This window comes from Saccoglossus kowalevskii, chromosome 12 (genome assembly GCF_978046115.1).
Source record: "Saccoglossus kowalevskii chromosome 12, keSacKowa6.1, whole genome shotgun sequence".
NCBI classification, from domain to species: Eukaryota; Metazoa; Hemichordata; class Enteropneusta; family Harrimaniidae; genus Saccoglossus; species Saccoglossus kowalevskii.
Genome location: NC_140652.1, coordinates 2,621,638 through 2,643,316, shown reverse-complemented (window position 1 = coordinate 2,643,316; position 21,679 = coordinate 2,621,638). Strand labels below are relative to the sequence as shown.

The 21,679-nt window shown below is 34.8% G+C and overlaps 2 protein-coding genes across 2 annotated transcripts in view; one reads left to right on the top strand and one right to left on the bottom strand.

Annotated features, from left to right (window-relative positions):
- LOC100372539 (exostosin-2-like) overlaps window positions 1-1,839 on the top strand; it is a 65,800-nt gene extending 63,961 nt beyond the window's left edge. The window contains exon 10 of the mRNA XM_085506339.1: window positions 304-1,839. Within this exon, the coding sequence (XP_085362465.1) occupies window positions 304-654 (351 nt within the window). The 3' untranslated portion in view covers window positions 655-1,839. The remainder of the gene's footprint in view (window positions 1-303) is intronic.
- Window positions 1,613-21,306, bottom strand: LOC102809499 (putative methyltransferase-like protein 25). The gene is made up of 8 exons (XM_006821726.2): window positions 21,217-21,306; window positions 15,886-16,368; window positions 14,408-14,866; window positions 13,722-13,994; window positions 12,152-12,255; window positions 11,587-11,680; window positions 10,910-11,056; window positions 1,613-2,999 (listed from the first exon to the last, which is right to left on the bottom strand). Exons 2-8 carry the CDS (start codon window positions 16,345-16,347, stop codon window positions 2,913-2,915), a joined length of 1,626 nt encoding a protein of 541 aa, XP_006821789.1. The 5' UTR covers window positions 16,348-16,368; window positions 21,217-21,306; the 3' UTR covers window positions 1,613-2,912.
- Window positions 21,307-21,679: the final 373 nt, after the last annotated feature.

The window sequence follows — 21,679 nt, the reverse complement described above, 5'->3', positions numbered from 1 at the left end:
CATTGACTTCTTCTTCACGTCGGTCAATACTGCTGTACTGACTTAGTGCATATTTTGCAGTATCCTCGTAATATTCTCATATTCTGCACTCTGACACCACATCAAATTTGGCATGGGTTTTATGCAATGTACACATGTAAAAAACTATGTTCTGTTGACATAACATTCTATCAAGTGATGACTGTACAAGCACTTTCCAAAATTAAATGCTCACTGCACTGTAATTTCATTTCACTTAAAGCTGTTTTCTGCTGATGTAGTGTTCTGTTGTACTATGTAATATTTATTTTGTTTTCTACTTAGTATTTTAATCATCTATACACCAATGCTATGCCTGGTAATATCAAGTCATGGGTGGACGATCACATGAATTGTGAAGACATCGCTATGAACTTTGTAGTCGCTAACCATACCGGTAAACCGCCAATTAAAGTCACACCAAGAAAAAAATTCAAATGTCCAGAATGTACCGGTGATCAGGTGATATCTGCTGATCAATCACATATGGTGGAAAGGTCAGAGTGCATCACAAAGTTTTCTGAAATCTACCAGACAATGCCGCTGAAAACTGTGGAATTCCGGGCTGATCCGGTGCTGTATAAGGATCCATTCCCAGAAGAGCTGAAGCGATTCAAAGATATTGGAAGTCTTTAAATATCTTGTGATTCTTTATGATTATAGAACTGTGCTAAAAAATGTAAATTTATTTATTCATATCTGTCTACCCCATTCAGAATAGACTATTTCTAATGGTATAGCCATCTACCCCATTCAGAATAGACTATTCCTAATGGTATAGCAATCTACCCCATTTAAAATGGACTATTCTCAATGGATGAAACCTATCATTGAATGATTATGGTTCCTACTACTCTGTCCTGAAGGCAATTTTTTAACCTGACATTTTATTGTACAAACAGTGGCTTATATTGAGACGTGTCTTTCGAGACAAACTAATAATCATTGTTTTTATCACTACACTGTACGCATGTTAGCCAATATTTGCATATAAGTATACTTGATTATTAGACGTGTGCTTCTAATAGAGAAAATACTGTGTTTACATAATGCAGTATAATTTGTACATAAGCTGCCACTTATTTTGAGTGATTGTGACCATATTTTATTTACAACATACGTGTATACTTTCCCATAGTGAATTCACTTTGCTTTGGAAGCTGTATTGTCATCGGATTAGTGTCAATGTATTAATTATCCACTGGGTTTTAATTTCGCTATTTACACTGATAAGTAAAATTTGCTAAATTGAATCCACACGAAAATATAACATATATAACCCCTTGTTTTCACTTGCAATTTTGAAAACTTAAAATTGAATATGCCCAAAATAATTAAAATTAAATGCCAGTAAAAATATATTTTACCCAATGCTATTGTATACTAGTGTTTATCTAACTATTTTATACTAGTCTGGCACAACAGATGTTCTGTTACAGACATTGTGGAACATAAATACCATCTTTTCATTAGCTAATTTACAGTTGAGAACCTTGCCTGTGAGTCTATGTAATCAGCAGACTTGATTCAACACTTCAGTGCTTATCAACCGTTTTATCCATAGTGTAAAAACCATACTAGTAATGAATTAACATTATTTTTGTAATATAGAACCATTTTATTGCATTCAGTTTTTGTTAAATTTTGCAAAATATTTTATATATACATGTATATTTTTTTTTTACACTCTTGAATTTCAACACATAGTTTGACATATTCATGCAATTAAACACCTGGTGTTTAAAATCTTTGTACAATTGAAAGCAAATGAAATCATTTTACTGGCTGTAACATTTGTCTATTAAAAAGATTTATACTGAATTGACTTGCCTAAGTTGTTTCCCTGTCACTCGGTGAATATAAATCTTTAACGTTGTTATCTTTTCCAAGCCACAATTCAGTTTTGTCTATGTATTCAAGTTGAAACGTCACTCCCAGAACAACATAAAAACAAAATGTTAAAATGATACTGTAAAATACTTTATTTTTGCTGGGAAATAATTTTTGCAATATTCGCTGAAGGAAAGATTCATTGAGAATAAAGTCCAGCAAATTTACCTTTTCCCTATATTGTCAAACTTGACAAAAATCAGTGAAAATAAAATCCATACAAAACACCCAAAATGCCTTTTCAGCGAAAATTACCTTTCAACTAAAATAAAGTATTTTACAGTATAATAATTTTTCTTTAACCCACTTTTCCATCTCACCTTGAGGATACTGGTGGATCTTATTCTTGTACATGTCTACAGTGGCAGTGCGAGGAAATAAGGAAAATTGACAAGAAAATGAAGATTTAGACAATGTTTATGTGCCTGGGCAAATTCAACGTCAAGTAGTGTTACAATACCATCATAGTATGTCTCACATTTTGGCTTATAACATGTCCCCTGGGTGGGAAATTTAATATGCCAACAGAAATGTCAAATTTGCTATTCAGCCTCCATACCCCTCCCCCTAGTAGAAAACATTGATAGGTGTATCACAAGAACCTATAAGTTAATCATGAACAGTTTCACAGAGGCAAGTGATAACAACATTGTGGTTTCCACAGTGTTCACTGAACATTATATCAAGCTGATTCTTTTTTGTGATTCTGGGTGCCAGACAAGCTGATCAGTCAAGCCTTACTAAGTTTGTTTATTTGGTGTATTGCAAACACCACTCAATGTACTGAGAAATGTTCTTTAAATATTTGGAACATAATTGTTCCACGATTTAGAGAGTATCAGTACTGTGTGCAGGTCACTGGTGTGCACTTTTTTGTCTGATAGTAGACAGGCCATTGTCACAGTATGTTCACTTTCCTATTGCCAGTTTAGTGTATTCAAATCCACTGTACAGTTGTGTCGCAGACAACTGCAGCCATTCAATAATCCATTAACATCAGAATCTCATTTCTTCAGAGCAATCAATGCAAAACATCTTGGTGATATGACAGGGTCAAAGAGTTTTACAATGTGGGCTTCACATATATCATCCTAGAAATAAAAAGAAAAGCATTAACATTCCTACAACATCAGGTCACTGTAGAGTTCTACTCAAGACCACATTGACACACTGATAACAATGAAGACATCAATGTGACACTAATGTTCTACTCAAGACCACATTGACACACTGATAACACAATCAAGACATCAATGTGACACTAATGTTCTACTCAAGACCACATTGATACACTGATAACAATCAAGACATCAATGTGACACTAGTGTTCCACTCAAGACCACATTGACACACTGATAACAATCAAGACATTAATGTGACACTAGTGTTCTACTCAAGACTACATTGACACACTGATAACAATCAAGACATCAATGTGACACTAGTGTTCTACTCAAGACCACATTGACACACTGATAACACAATCAAGACATCAATGTGACACTAGTGTTCTACTCAAAACCACATTGATACACTGATAACAATCAAGACATCAATGTGACACTAGTGTTCCACTCAAGACCACATTGACACACTGATAACAATCAAGACATCAATGTGACACTAGTGTTCTACTCAAGACCACATTGACACACTGATAAAAATCAAGACATCAATGTGACACTAGTGTTCTACTCAAGACCACATTGACACACTGATAACACAATCAAGACATCAATGTGACACTAATGTTCTACTCAAGACCACATTGATACACTGATAACAATCAAGACATCAATGTGACACTAGTGTTCCACTCAAGACCACATTGACACACTGATAACAATCAAGACATCAATGTGACACTAGTGTTCTACTCAAGACCACATTGACACACTGATAACAATCAAGACATCAATGTGACACTAGTGTTCTACTCAAGACCACATTGACACACTGATAACACAATCAAGACATCAATGTGACACTAGTGTTCTACTCAAGACCACATTGATACACTGATAACAATCAAGACATCAATGTGACACTAGTGTTCCACTCAAGACCACATTGACACACTGATAACAATCAAGACATCAATGTGACACTAGTGTTCTACTCAAGACCACATTGACACACTGATAACAATCAAGACATCAATGTGACACTAGTGTTCCACTCAAGACCACATTGACACACTGATAACAATCAAGACATCAATGTGACACTAGTGTTCTACTCAAGACCACATTGACACACTGATAACAATCCAGAGATCAATGTGACACTAGTGTTCTACTCAAGACCACATTGACACACTGATAACAATCAAGACATCAATGTGACACTAGTGTTCTACTCAAGACCACATTGACACACTGATAACAATCCAGACATCAATGTGACACTAGTGTTCTACTCAAGACCACATTGACATACTGATAACAATCAAGACATCAATGTGACACTAGTGTTCTACTCAAGACCACATTGACACACTGATAACAATCAAGACATCAATGTGACACTAGTGTTCTACTCGAGATAACATTGATACACTGATAACAATCAAGACATCAATGTGACACTAGTGTTCCACTCAAGACCACATTGATACACTGATAACAATCCAGACATCAATGTGACACTAGTGTTCCACTCAAGACCACATTGACACACTGATAACAATCAAGACATTAATGTGACACTAGTGTTCTACTCAAGACTACATTGACACACTGATAACAATCCAGACATCAATGTGACACTAGTGTTCCACTCAAGACCACATTGATACACTGATAACAATCAAGACATCAATGTGACACTAGTGTTCTACTCAAGACCACATTGACATACTGATAACAATCAAGACATCAATGTGACACTAGTGTTCTACTCAAGACCACATTGACACACTGATAAAAATCAAGACATCAATGTGACACTAGTGTTCTACTCAAGACCACATTGACACACTGATAAAAATCAAGACATCAATGTGACACTAGTGTTCTACTCAAGACCACATTGACACACTGATAACACTCAAGACATCAATGTGACACTAGTGTTCTACTCAAGACTACATTGACACACTGATAACAATCCAGACATCAATGTGACACTAGTGTTCCACTGAAGACCACATTGATACACTGATAACAATCAAGACATCAATGTGACACTAGTGTTCTACTCAAGACCACATTGACACACTGATAAAAATCAAGACATCAATGTGACACTAGTGTTCTGCTCAAGACCACATTGACACACTGATAAAAATCAAGACATCAATGTGACACTAGTGTTCTACTCAAGACCACATTGACATACTGATAACAATCAAGACATCAATGTGACACTAGTGTTCTACTCAAGACCACATTGACACACTGATAACAATCAAGACATCAATGTGACACTAGTGTTCTACTCGAGATAACATTGATACACTGATAACAATCAAGACATCAATGTGACACTAGTGTTCCACTCAAGACCACATTGATACACTGATAACAATCCAGACATCAATGTGACACTAGTGTTCCACTCAAGACCACATTGACACACTGATAACAATCAAGACATTAATGTGACACTAGTGTTCTACTCAAGACTACATTGACACACTGATAACAATCCAGACATCAATGTGACACTAGTGTTCCACTCAAGACCACATTGATACACTGATAACAATCAAGACATCAATGTGACACTAGTGTTCTACTCAAGACCACATTGACATACTGATAACAATCAAGACATCAATGTGACACTAGTGTTCTACTCAAGACCACATTGACACACTGATAAAAATCAAGACATCAATGTGACACTAGTGTTCTACTCAAGACCACATTGACACACTGATAAAAATCAAGACATCAATGTGACACTAGTGTTCTACTCAAGACCACATTGACACACTGATAACACTCAAGACATCAATGTGACACTAGTGTTCTACTCAAGACTACATTGACACACTGATAACAATCCAGACATCAATGTGACACTAGTGTTCCACTGAAGACCACATTGATACACTGATAACAATCAAGACATCAATGTGACACTAGTGTTCTACTCAAGACCACATTGACACACTGATAAAAATCAAGACATCAATGTGACACTAGTGTTCTGCTCAAGACCACATTGACACACTGATAAAAATCAAGACATCAATGTGACACTAGTGTTCTACTCAAGACCACATTGACACACTGATAACAATCAAGACATCAATGTGACACTAGTGTTCTACTCAAGACCACATTGACACACTGATAACAATCCAGACATCAATGTGACACTAGTGTTCTACTCAAGACCACATTGACACACTGATAACAATCCAGACATCAATGTGACACTGGTGTTCTACTCAAGACCACATTGACACACTGATAACAATCAAGACATCAATGTGACACTAGTGTTCTACTCAAGACCACATTGACACACTGATAACAATCCAGACATCAATGTGACACTAGTGTTCTACTCAAGACCACATTGACACACTGATAACAATCAAGACATCAATGTGACACTAGTGTTCTACTCAAGACCACATTGACACACTGATAAAAATCAAGACATCAATGTGACACTAGTGTTCTACTCAAGACCACATTGACACACTGATAAAAATCAAGACATCAATGTGACACTAGTGTTCTACTCAAGACCACATTGACACACTGATAACAATCAAGACATCAATGTGACACTAGTGTTCTACTCAAGACCACATTGACACACTGATAAAAATCAAGACATCAATGTGACACTAGTGTTCTACTCAAGACCACATTGATACACTGATAACAATCAAGACATCAATGTGACACTAGTGTTCTACTCAAGACCACATTGATACACTGATAACAATCAAGACATCAATGTGACACTAGTGTTCTACTCAACACACACATTTTAAAAGATGAAATCCAGATCTTTCTGTAAAATGTTTGCTCTGACAAGACTATGAGTATTGCCTTGGTTGCTAGGGAAATAGCAACATCTCATCAATGTAGTAGATAATAATTTCAGTATTTATGAATGATGATTTGCTTTGAAGCATTTGTAGGCTTAATGAGGTCACATGACCCCCACCGACACACAAACACACTAGGCTATTGTGTACTGTTGTGAACTAAACTCCCCATGGGTGACACTCTTGACTAAAATCATCAAGTGTGTTTAGGAAATATTCCCTGTTGTATGTGAAAGCATACTAATTTATAACTATATACTAACTACAAAATATTTGTTGGTAATTAGGTATATTCAGGACAGATTGAAAAATAAACAATAGACAACAATCTGTGCAATTGTCAATGTTTTGTTCTTTGTTGGCCAGACAAGATTGTTGCATCGCATGAATGGTTTGATGACAGGTATAGCATGGACGCATATAGCATTGATCATCACTGGGATTTACAATAAAAAAATTATTGTCTTTGCTTTAGCACCCATTAGAGAATCTGTACGTCATGTTTTCCACCATAAAATATTTTATACCCACCATTCGTTGGGTAAGTTGCATCACTGGATGAACTAACTGAATACCAACAGTAAGGTAGGTTGATAGATACATTTCAAAATTAACAATTGCACAAAAAAAGAAAGTAGCCTGTCGGCTGAGATAGCTCAGCTGTTATCAATGCACATTTCAATTAAAGAACTAAAGATATCACTGGAAAATGAACAATATGTATAGTATCAAAGGAAACAGACTTTCTGTTTTCAACAAGAAGTCAAAAATATCATTGTTTACTAAAAATGACAAAATGAGAGCGGCCTACAGGTAGTACCTGTATATGTAATATCAAAGCAATCAGACTTTTTAACAAGAAGTCGAAAATATGACATTTTACCAGAAATGACAAAAATATTCATCAGAATTGAAGATATCATCAAGAAATGAACAAATCTGAGAGAGTTTCACCTGTAGTACCTATATATGTAATATCAAAGCAATCAGACTTGTGGTTTTTAACAAGAAGTCGAAAATATCACTTTTTACCAAAAATGACAAAAATATTCACCAAAATTAGAGAATTAAAGATATCATCACGAAATGAACAAATCTGAGAGAGGTCCACATTTAGTACATATATTTGCAATATCAAAGCAATCGGACTTGCACATACATTGTATGGACCAATCAATATGCACATACATTGTAAGGACCAATCAATACGCACATACATTGTATGGACCAATCAATTTGCAGATATATTGTATGGACCAATCAATATGCACATACATTGTATGGACCAATCAATATGCACATACATTGTATGGACCAATCAATATGCACATACATTCATTGTATGGACCAACCAATATGCACATACATTGTTTGGACCAATCAATATGCACATACATTGTATGGACCAATCAATGCACATACATTGTATGGACCAATCAATATGCACATGCATTGTATGGACAAATCAATATGCACATACATTGTATGGACCAATCAATATGCACATACATTGTATGGACCAATCAATATGCACATACATTGTATGGACCAATCAATATGCACATACATTTTATGGACCAATCAATATGCACATACATTGTATGGACCAATCAATATGCACATACATTGTATGGACCAATCAATATGCACATACATTGTATGGACCAATCAATACACATACATTGTATGGACCAATCAATATGCACATACATTATATGGACCAATCAATATGCACATACATTGTATGGACCAATCAATACACACACACATACATCAATCAATACACATACATTGTATGCACTAATCAATACACACATACATCAATCAATACACATACGTTGTATGGACCAATCAATATGCACATACATTGTATGGACCAATCAATATGCACATACATTGTATGGACCAATCAATATGCACATACATTGTATGGACCAATCAATACGCACATACATTGTATGGACCAATCAATACGCACATACATTGTATGGACCAATCAATACGCACATACATTGTATGGACCAATCAATACGCACATACATTGTATGGACCAATCAAAATGCACATACATTGTATGGACCAATCAATATGCACATACATTGTATGGACCAATCAATACGCACATACATTGTATGGACCAATCAATACGCACATACATTGTATGGACCAATCAATACGCACATACATTGTACGGACCAATCAAAATGCACATACATTGTATGGACAAATCAATATGCACATACATTGTATGGACCAATCAATATGCACATACATTGTATGGACCAATCAATATGCACATACATTGTATGGTCCCATCAATATGCACATACATTGTATGGTCCAATCAATATGCACATACATTGTATGGTCCAATCAATATGCACATACATTGTATGGACCAATCAATGCACATACATTGTATGGACCAATCAATATGCACATACATTGTATGGACAAATCGATATGCACATACATTGTATGGACCAATCAATATGCACATACATTGTATGGACCAATCAATATGCACATACATTGTATGGACCAATCAATATGCACATACATTGTATGGACCAATCAATATGCACATACATCGTATGGACCAATCAATATGCACATACATCGTATGGACCAATCAATATGCACATACATTGTATGGACCAATCAATATGCACATACATTGTATGGACCAATCAATATGCACATACATTGTATGGACCAATCAATATGCACATACATTGTATGGACCAATCAATGCACATACATTGTATGGACCAATCAATATGCACATACATTGTATGGACCAATCAATACGCACATACATTGTAAGGACCAATCAATACGCACATACATTGTAAGGACCAATCAATATGCACATACATTGTATGGACCAATCAATATGCACATACATTGTATGGACCAATCAATATGCACATACATTGTATGGACCAATCAATATGCACATACATTGTATGGACCAATCAATACGCACATACATTGTAAGGACCAATCAATACGCACATACATTGTAAGGACCAATCAATATGCACATACATTGTATGGACCAATCAATATGCACATACATTGTATGGACCAATCAATATGCACATACATTGTATGGACCAATCAATATGCACATACATCGTATGGACCAATCAATATGCACATACATTGTATGGACCAATCAATATGCACATACATCGTATGGACCAATCAATATGCACATACATCGTATGGACCAATCAATATGCACATACATTGTATGGACCAATCAATATGCACATACATTGTATGGACCAATCAATATGCACATACATTGTATGGACCAATCAATATGCACATACATTGTATGGACCAATCAATATGCACATACATTGTATGGACCAATCAATATGCACATACATTGTATGGACCAATCAATATGCACATACATTGTAAGGACCAATCAATACGCACATACATTGTAAGGACCAATCAATATGCACATACATTGTATGGACCAATCAATATGCACATACATTGTATGGACCAATCAATATGCACATACATTGTATGAACCAATCAATATGCACATACATTGTATGGACCAATCAATATGCACATATATTGTAAGGACCAATCAATACGCACATACATTGTAAGGACCAATCAATATGCACATACATTGTATGGACCAATCAATATGCACATACATTGTATGGACCAATCAATACACATACATTGTATGGGCCAATCAATATGCACATACATTGTAAGGACCAATCAATATGCACATACATTGCATGGACCAATCAATATGCACATACATTGTATGGACCAATCAATATGCACATACATTGTATGGACCAATCAATATGCACATACATTGTATGGACCAATCAATATGCACATACATTGTATGGACCAATCAATATGCACATACATTGTATGGACCAATCAATATGCACATACACTAATCAATACACATTAACAAGAGCTAATACTACATACCTGTTGAAGTAGATATGCAAATCTATCAAGTATTATAAGACTTTCAATTATTGGTGCAAAGATAGCTTTGTACTGAGTAAAGCATTCTATATATCTCTCTTGCTGACTGTATTTATTATAATACTCCGTGATTTCATCATCAGAAAGCTGAAAATAGAAATTGACACAGTAGTTTTAGTCGCATTTCATTTTGTCTCACTAGTGGAAATATCAATAAAGGATTTGACAATTTTACTGTTAACTTTTTCACCACCAGTTCCCATTTTCCATCACAAATTTACAAAATAGTCCTGTTCATAGTCTGCATTTTCTTTCAGAAGATTAGAATAAAAATAGCCATTGAGTGAAAATTGACTCAAATTGTCAAATTGTCTGTTGGCTCCAAAATTTGGGCTCATTTCCAGAAATATGGAAGAATAAAAGTGCAGAAAAATTTGGGTGAGAAATTCTGATGGGTGAAAAGGTTAAAGAGAAACACATATTAATTCAAGGGAGCAGAAAGAATTTGATATTCCCAAATATTTGTTTCTCATATTAATGATGTCAATTGTTTATTGCACATATTTCCCTATTTGTTTAGTCATTATAAAAACTGTTATTTTTTTTTTATCTTTTATTTTTATTTTCATAACTCTCCTGCTCACCCCAATGTTCAAATGGAATGTCCTAAACTTTACCTTGTTCTCATCATAGTGTAACTTTTTTAATGATTTTCTGACGTATTCCACAAATGTTTTACACTTTGCTGCTATCTTACCAACTCTCTGCTGCCTGCAAATATCATAATAAATAGCCATATAAAGCCACATTAACAAAAATATCCATCAGTGTACATGAACTTAATTTTGAACATTTTAGACACAAGACACCCAAACGACCTGTATGTTATATCCTAATGTAAAACTAACAAAGTAGAATCTGAATCTGACCATTTTGTGACTGATTGTGAAAATGTATACATTGGTTTCTGGTGTTCTGATGAGATATCAAATATTCAGATGATGAAATCACCCCCCCCCCTCTTATGTAGACAAAATTGAATCGATTTTATACAAGCTAGAGCATGTAAGTTTCAAAGGTAGCGATGGACTCAAAATTAGTTCTTTGCAACAAGTAATGTATATCCCATTAAAATCAACAGAAGTATGAGGTGATTGCAGAACTTTATGAAAAAAATAAATAAATGTTTTTGGACAATGTCAGTGAGTTGTAAAGACATATGTAAATATACAATATTTATACCTAGTTGGTAGAGTATAGTGTTGTTGTATAATAACTTGTAACACAGCTCTGTAAAATAACGACTGTGATGGTAATTTCACATCAGATTCAATTCTATCAACAGACTGTAATCAAAGAACATAGCATATTATACTTCACAACATTGAGAGGAAACATTGCAAGAATATAGTACACAATATGCACAAAGACACTACAAGAATATAGTACACAATATGCACAAAGACACTACAAGATTATAATCAACTGATTTACATCAAACAATATGAAACTGTCGCAGCATTAACTAGTTTAATGTTTATATCCATGGTTGCACTGTGATGTCCCAGTCAGTAAATGCACACCTCAACCAAAGCCCCCCCTACCCCCCAAAGTGACATCCAATAGTAAATCCCAGCTCAAGTCACACGTGAGAAACACTGTAGTGGCACAGGAATGCAGAAGACTGTAATCACACTGGGGTGGCACCTGAGTGACACTTGTGTCACACTGAATGAACCTTGGAGTGACACAAGAGTGAGGGTGAAGTCACATTAAATGACACTGGAACCATACTGAAATGACACTGAAGTCACACTGGGCTGACACTGGAGTGCAGAGTGTTAGCCAGCCACCAGTCCACCCACCAAACAACTTTTTCCCATTTTTTTGTTGTTTTTCTATTGTTCTTTAATAAATTTACCAATATTGAAAACCATCTACATTTTCATGAAGTTGAATTGTTTTGGACTGGTAGTTGTACATTCCTGGCTAATAGCCTGCTGGAATGGCACCATATTGACACTGGAGTCACATTGGGTTGACACTGGAGTCACACTAGAGTGATACAACAGTCACACTGGAGTCACATTGAATGATACTTGAATCACACTGGACTGATACTAGAATGACAGTGAAGTCACATGAAACTATAGACAATAGAAAGACACAACAGGCACATTGGAGTGGCACCAGAGTGTCACTGGAGTCACACTAGAGTGATACAGCATTAACACTAAATTACACTAGAGTCACACTGGAATGGCATGAGAGTGTCACCAGAGTGACACATGAGTCACATTGAATGACACTGGAATGGCATGAGAGTGACACCAGAGTGACACATGAGTCACATTGAATGACACTGGAGTGGCACTAGAGTGATACTGGAGTCACACTGGAATGACACTGAAATCTTACTGGGGTGGTCACACAGGGGTGGCACCGAGTGACTCTGGAGTCACATTGAATGACACACAAGTCACAATGGAATGACACAATAGTCACACTGGAATAACACTAAATGACAAAGAAGTGGCAGCAAAGTGATACTGGAGTCACATCGAATGAAACTAGAGTGACAGCAGTCATACTGAATGACACTGGAGTGGCACAAGAGTCACACTGGAGTCACATTGAATGACACCTGAGTCACAATAGAATGAGACAGCAGTCACACTGGAGTCACATTGAATGGCAGTGATGTCACATTTGGGGTGAAACCAGTCTGAGAGTGACACTGAAGTCACACTGGAGTCACATTGGAGTCACAATAGAACTGTAACTGACTTCAAATAAACAAACTATTTCTTACTAAACATGACAGCATTCTTGCACTTCTACCAATTGTAGCTTCTTTCCGTCTCAAAACATCAGACATAGGAAAACCATATTCACTGTCACTGGAAGAAGAAATACATGTTGGCATGGCAACATGTCTCTCTGACTCATCTTCAAACTTTTCTGATATAAGGTGATAACAGCAACCAACATTACATAGTATTTTAACAGAGTCATCATGAGTAAACATGCGAAGAATACAAGCAGACAAGTCACCACATGTATGCAGACCTGTTACAAGGAGATCCTAAGAAAAATAACAAAATTCAGGTACAATTTATAAACAATCTGACGTTGTTGAATGGAAATTTAGTGACATTTCAGTTTGATTGTCCTTTGTTGTAGTATACCTATAATATATCAAGATATCACAAACAGGTTGAAAATGGTAGAAAACAAAAAAAGTTACTTGGCGATGGTTCCTTGTTCCAAAATATTAATACTAGAATAGTTTTGAATAATAAACCACTGTCAATATTTGATTTAATGTAAATGTGCAGAATGTCAGGTTTGCTTGATTTGTTTCTCAGTTTTACATGAGACCAGAAGTTTTGGAGGATGATGATTTTTTTAGATTCATATTAGACCTCACATTATACGTATATAGTCATTCACACCTCTACCGCAAGCATGACAACAATGACAAGTCAATCAACATACCTCAATGTTGTCACCATCTTCAAACATACTGGTGATCTGAGTTTGTGTATCCACATAAGCAGTCACTGGTCTGAAAGAACACATCTTGTCTTTAATTTCTGCAGAAACTACAGCATGTTTCAAATCAACTGTTTTTCCCCTGCCATCAGCATCACCTATGGTTGCTAGGTTACCAGCTTCAACCTGACAATCCACCATTTTACTAACAGTGGAATCTATTAATCCTATCTGCATGACATCATTGCCAAGTTTATTAACCATACTCTCATCAGTTTTCAGAGGTGATTTCTGAACATTAGCCTTTCGATGTAATCCTGGCCAAAACTTTTTAATTTTTCTGTTTCTTTCCAAGGCTCCAGTGGTGTTGATATTTGCTGAGTCAATACCTATCACATTGAGTCCATATTGCAGTGACAAATGCTGACTGAGATATCCTTTACCACTGCCTATATCAATAACCTGAAATTAAATAATTTGTAACTGAATTATGGGTGGCCTAGGAAGCTGAATTATGGGTGGCCTAGGAAGCTGAATTATGGGTGGCCTAGGAAGCTGAATTATGGGTGGCCTAGGAAGCTGAATTATGGGTGGCCTAGGAAGCTGAATTATGGGTGGCCTAGGAAGCTGAATTATGGGTGGCCTAGGAAGCTGAATTATGGGTGGCCTAGGAAGCTGAATTATGGGTGGCCTAGGAAGCTGAATTATGGGTGGCCTAGGAAGCTGAATTGTTGGAGTTACGAACACTGAGTTGGTAACATGCTGGTAAGAAAACATCAAATTACAAAAATGACCATGATAATATTTTACAAACAATGCCCACATTTGCAAAATCACGCCTAAATTATAACTCAATGTTCAATTAACAGTTAACCAAACATAGAGTTATGAGCAACATAATTTGTATTTGCTGTTTAATGTCCAAATCAAATATCATGATCACATTAATTATTCACTGTTTTCAATATCCACACCTTCATTGATAAGTAAATTAAATCTCTGTGAATATGAAAAATATGACAATAGAACCGCATCCCCTCTATTGCATTGTTGTACCATTTTAATAGAAACTGCGGTTTCTAATACAGATTTTACAGTATGTGTATTCAAATCATTCTGTAAATTGTTGTGCCCCATGAATTGAGATAATTGATGGTGGCAAAAATATCAAAATGTGCAGCCACACTAAGTTGCAAGCTTTAAATTGATTTGTAGCCCAAATTGAGCTAGAACATCTGACAGAATTTATGTAAAAACTACATTTACATGTGAAATTTGACTAAAAAATATGCTATGTGTAATATGTCCATATACCGTATTTATATCCATATATTTATATCCAAAAATTTTCTAAATGAAGTATACAAAAAATGAACAGCACCCTGACAGACAGACAGACAGACAGACAGACAGACAGACAGACAGACAGACAGACAGACAGACAGACAGACAGACAGTAAGTATGACCTTTTAAAACTTACTTGTTTTACACCATGTGATGTAGCTAGTCTGTTAACAACATTAGACATCAGAGATACTTCATGTAATTTCTTAAGACTCATAAACTGTCCAGGTTTCAACACATCATCTGTATCACAACCACCCACAATATCATCAATATTATCCACAAAACCTAATTGCTCAATTTGAAAATTCTGACTTGATTCGACTAACTTTTGTAACTGAGGACAGGAAAGTGTATCATCTTTAATATGTCCAGCAGTCGGCAGCAATGCTAGTTGCTGATCGTTCATTGAAAGCAATTCATGTCTTATATCATCCGATAATAGCAACCATTGCTGTTCTGTGAAGAATCCAACTGTATTCACATTTGCTATAGTAAGATGAGGTTCCAGGAACATGTAAATATTTTCCATTTGTTTTTCAACTTCAGGTTTGATGTTAGTCGTCTCTCTGGATGCAGCATGATTTAATGTAGACATTGTGGTTGATTACCTAGCAACCTTGGAGAAAAACAGAATGAATGCTGTATATTCACGTGATTTTATTTTCACTGAATCATTCATTCAGTATTTTACAGTAGTTAATCTGGAATTCCATTATATTCATATGCAAATGCAGGCAGATTTGCAGTGTTTGTCATTCCGTATAGTGACGTGCATGCCAAGTGGCAAATTCAGCAAAAAGGAACAAAAGTTTTTTAAAATAAAATCAATTCAATATATCACATGGACATTATTGTAAAACATGGCTTCTTTTATACATATTTTTGACATTGATATCATAAGATATATACAACTTTTATTGAAATCTGAACCCTGTGCATTTGATCCGGATTTTTGATGTTTTTGGAAGCTACATAGTTTATTTTTAAAGTGCGAATCTACATAAAACATAACGCTTACCGAATATTATCTACTATATTATACATAGAACATAACGCTTACCGAATATTATCTACTATATTATACATAGAACACAGACACTTTGCTGTTCTAATTCTGAAGAAAACAGTGAATATTCTTAGCAGAGGCACACTGCATGGCGGGTTACCTTTTTCGTGTGTGCTGCACAGTCCTAGAAAGTCTGTAAATTGCATAATATATTTATTTGAATATCGAAGACCATGTAAATTTTTAAGGCAATTCGGAAACTAGACGTAACTGAATATAAATCAATTCAGAAATTACCACATTTTGAGTAGAAATTACCACATTTTGAGTAGAAACTACCACATTTTGAGTAGAAATTATCACATTTTGAGTAGAAATTACCACATTTTGAGTAGAAATTACCCCATTTTGAGTAGAAATTACCACGTTTTGGGTAGAAATTACCACATTTTGAGTAGAAATTACCACATGTTGAGTAGAAATTACCACATTTTGAGTAGAAATTACCACATTTTTAGTAGAAATTACCACGTTTTGGGTAGAAATTACCACATTTTGAGTAGAAATTACCACGTTTTGGGTAGAAATTACCACATTTTGAGTAGAAATTACCACATTTTGGGTAGAAATTACCCCATTTTGAGTAGAAATTACCACGTTTTGGGTAGAAATTACCACATTTTGAGTAGAAATTACCAAGTTTTGAGTAGAAATTACCACATGTTGAGTAGAAATTACCACATGTTGACTAGAAATTACCACATTTTGAGTCGAAATTACCACTTTTTGGGTAGAAATTACCACATGTTGAGTAGAAATTACCACATTTTGGTTGAAATTACCACATTTTGAGTAGAAATTACCACATTTTGAGTAGAAATTACCACATTTTGGGTAGAAATTACCACATTTTGAGTAGAAATTACCACATGTTGAGTAGAAATTACCACATTTTGAGTAGAAATTACCACGTTTTGGGTAGAAATTACCACATTTTGAGTAGAAATTACCAAGTTTTGAGTAGAAATTACCACATGTTGAGTAGAAATTACCACATGTTGACTAGAAATTACCACATTTTGAGTCGAAATTACCACTTTTTGGGTAGAAATTACCACATGTTGAGTAGAAATTACCACATTTTGGTTGAAATTACCACATTTTGAGTAGAAATTACCACATTTTGAGTAGAAATTACCACGTTTTGGGTAGAAATTACCACATTTTGAGTAGAAATTACCACATGTTGAGTAGAAATTACCACATTTTGAGTAGAAATTACCACATTTTTAGTAGAAATTACCACGTTTTGGGTAGAAATTACCACATTTTGAGTAGAAATTACCACGTTTTGGGTAGAAATTACCACATTTTGAGTAGAAATTACCACATTTTGGGTAGAAATTACCCCATTTTGAGTAGAAATTACCACGTTTTGGGTAGAAATTACCACATTTTGAGTAGAAATTACCAAGTTTTGAGTAGAAATTACCACATGTTGAGTAGAAATTACCACATGTTGACTAGAAATTACCACATTTTGAGTCGAAATTACCACTTTTTGGGTAGAAATTACCACATGTTGAGTAGAAATTACCACATTTTGGTTGAAATTACCACATTTTGAGTAGAAATTACCACATTTTGAGTAGAAATTACCACATTTTGGGTAGAAATTACCACATTTTGAGTAGAAATTACCACATGTTGAGTAGAAATTACCACATTTTGAGTAGAAATTACCACATTTTTAGTAGAAATTACCACGTTTTGGGTAGAAATTACCACATTTTGAGTAGAAATTACCACGTTTTGGGTAGAAATTACCACATTTTGAGTAGAAATTACCACATGTTGACTAGAAATTACCACATTTTGAGTAGAAATTACCACATGTTGAGTAGAAATTACCACATTTTGAGTAGAAATTACCACATTTTTAGTAGAAATTACCACGTTTTGGGTAGAAATTACCACATTTTGAGTAGAAATTACCACGTTTTGGGTAGAAATTACCACATTTTGAGTAGAAATTACCACATTTTGGGTAGAAATTACCCCATTTTGAGTAGAAATTACCACGTTTTGGGTAGAAATTACCACATTTTGAGTAGAAATTACCACATGTTGAGTAGAAATTACCACATTTTGAGTAGAAATTACCAAGTTTTGAGTAGAAATTACCACATGTTGAGTAGAAATTACCACATGTTGACTAGAAATTACCACATTTTGAGTCGAAATTACCACTTTTTGGGTAGAAATTACCACATGTTGAGTAGAAATTACCACATTTTGGTTGAAATTACCACATTTTGAGTAGAAATTACCACATTTTGAGTAGAAATTACCACATTTTGGGTAGAAATTACCACATTTTGAGTAGAAATTACCACATGTTGAGTAGAAATTACCACATTTTGAGTAGAAATTACCACATTTTTAGTAGAAATTACCACGTTTTGGGTAGAAATTACCACATTTTGAGTAGAAATTACCACGTTTTGGGTAGAAATTACCACATTTTGAGTAGAAATTACCACATTTTGGGTAGAAATTACCCCATTTTGAGTAGAAATTACCACGTTTTGGGTAGAAATTACCACATTTTGAGTAGAAATTACCACATGTTGAGTAGAAATTACCACATTTTGAGTAGAAATTACCAAGTTTTGAGTAGAAATTACCACATGTTGAGTAGAAATTACCACATGTTGACTAGAAATTACCACATTTTGAGTCGAAATTACCACTTTTTGGGTAGAAATTACCACATTTTGAGTAGAAATTACCACATTTTGGTTGAAATTACCACATTTTGAGTAGAAATTACCACATTTTGAGTAGAAATTACCACATTTTGAGTAGAAATTACCACATTTTTAGTAGAAATTACCACGTTTTGGGTAGAAATTACCACATTTTGAGTAGAAATTACCACGTTTTGGGTAGAAATTACCACATTTTGAGTAGAAATTACCACATTTTGGGTAGAAATTACCCCATTTTGAGTAGAAATTACCACGTTTTGGGTAGAAATTACCACATTTTGAGTAGAAATTACCACATGTTGAGTAGAAATTACCACATTTTGAGTAGAAATTACCAAGTTTTGAGTAGAAATTACCACATGTTGAGTAGAAATTACCACATGTTGACTAGAAATTACCACATTTTGAGTCGAAATTACCACTTTTTGGGTAGAAATTACCACATGTTGAGTAGAAATTACCACATTTTGGTTGAAATTACCACATTTTGAGTAGAAATTACCACATTTTGAGTAGAAATTACCACATTTTGGGTAGAAATTACCACATTTTGAGTAGAAATTACCACATGTTGAGTAGAAATTACCACATTTTGAGTAGAAATTACCACATTTTTAGTAGAAATTACCACGTTTTGGGTAGAAATTACCACATTTTGAGTAGAAATTACCACGTTTTGGGTAGAAATTACCACATTTTGAGTAGAAATTACCACATTTTGGGTAGAAATTACCCCATTTTGAGTAGAAATTACCACGTTTTGGGTAGAAATTACCACATTTTGAGTAGAAATTACCACATGTTGAGTAGAAATTACCACATTTTGAGTAGAAATTACCAAGTTTTGAGTAGAAATTACCACATGTTGAGTAGAAATTACCACATGTTGACTAGAAATTACCACATTTTGAGTCGAAATTACCACTTTTTGGGTAGAAATTACCACATTTTGAGTAGAAATTACCACATTTTGGTTGAAATTACCACATTTTGAGTAGAAATTACCACATTTTGAGTAGAAATTACCACATTTTGGGTAGAAATTACCACATTTTGAGTAGAAATTACCACATTTTGAGTAGAAATTACCACATTTTGAGTAGAAATTACCACATTTTGGGTAGAAATTACCACATTTTGAGTAGAAATTACCACATTTTGAGTAGAAATTACCACGTTTTGGGTAGAAATTACCACATGTTGAGTAGGAATTACCACATTTTGAGTAGAAATTACCACATTTTGGGTAGAAATTACCACATTTTGGGTAGAAATTACCACATTTTGGGTAGAAATTACCACATTTTGAGTAGCAATTACCACATTTTGTGTAGAAATTACCACATTTTGGGTAGAAATTACCACATTTTGGGTAGAAATTTACCTAGACAGCATAACAGCGAAGCATTAACAGAGATTGATATAACACAGCCTGACAGGTACCGGGCAACAGATACTGTACTCTCTCATCCACACATGTCACGGACTTCCGACTGATATATTTGTAGTCTGACTAGATTACAGTTCCTGTATACAACTGTAACAACGTATGTACGTAATATGTCTTTTCCATACAACATTCTCAGTGAGTCGACGTCACTGTCACAGATCATGGACAACCAGGTGCGTGATTTGTGACATTCTGAGTAGATCTATAAAAAAAGTATATTAGTATAATAGTACTCACCTATTGTGAACTAAACACGCCAGAAGACCGAGTAATTTTGAAACATGCTGTTTACATCCAAGTGATCCCAGCTGATTTTACAATTTAGCGCCCTCATACAATTATTATTATTTGGCGCAAGAGGGCGTGCTATTAAGCGCATGAGAAAAAGGTGTACATGTATTTTCAAAGGATAGATCATCTCTTTGTATAGGTTAATATAATCCGAAAAGTATTTTCGAAGACAAGTTGAACTTGAAGTTGAAAGTTGAACTCTATTATTTATCTTATTTTCTATATTTGTTGCAGCCCGTTTGAATCGGAGGCTTACTAATTGAATAAATAAATAGGAGCTACATAAATTACAAATCACATGTAACATAAATTAGATAAAAAATAAAGTAAAATGTTCGTATTAAGGAAAAAAAAAGGTGTAAACAGCAAACACTGTGATAAGTCTAAAATCTTTTGTGTGGACTCCATG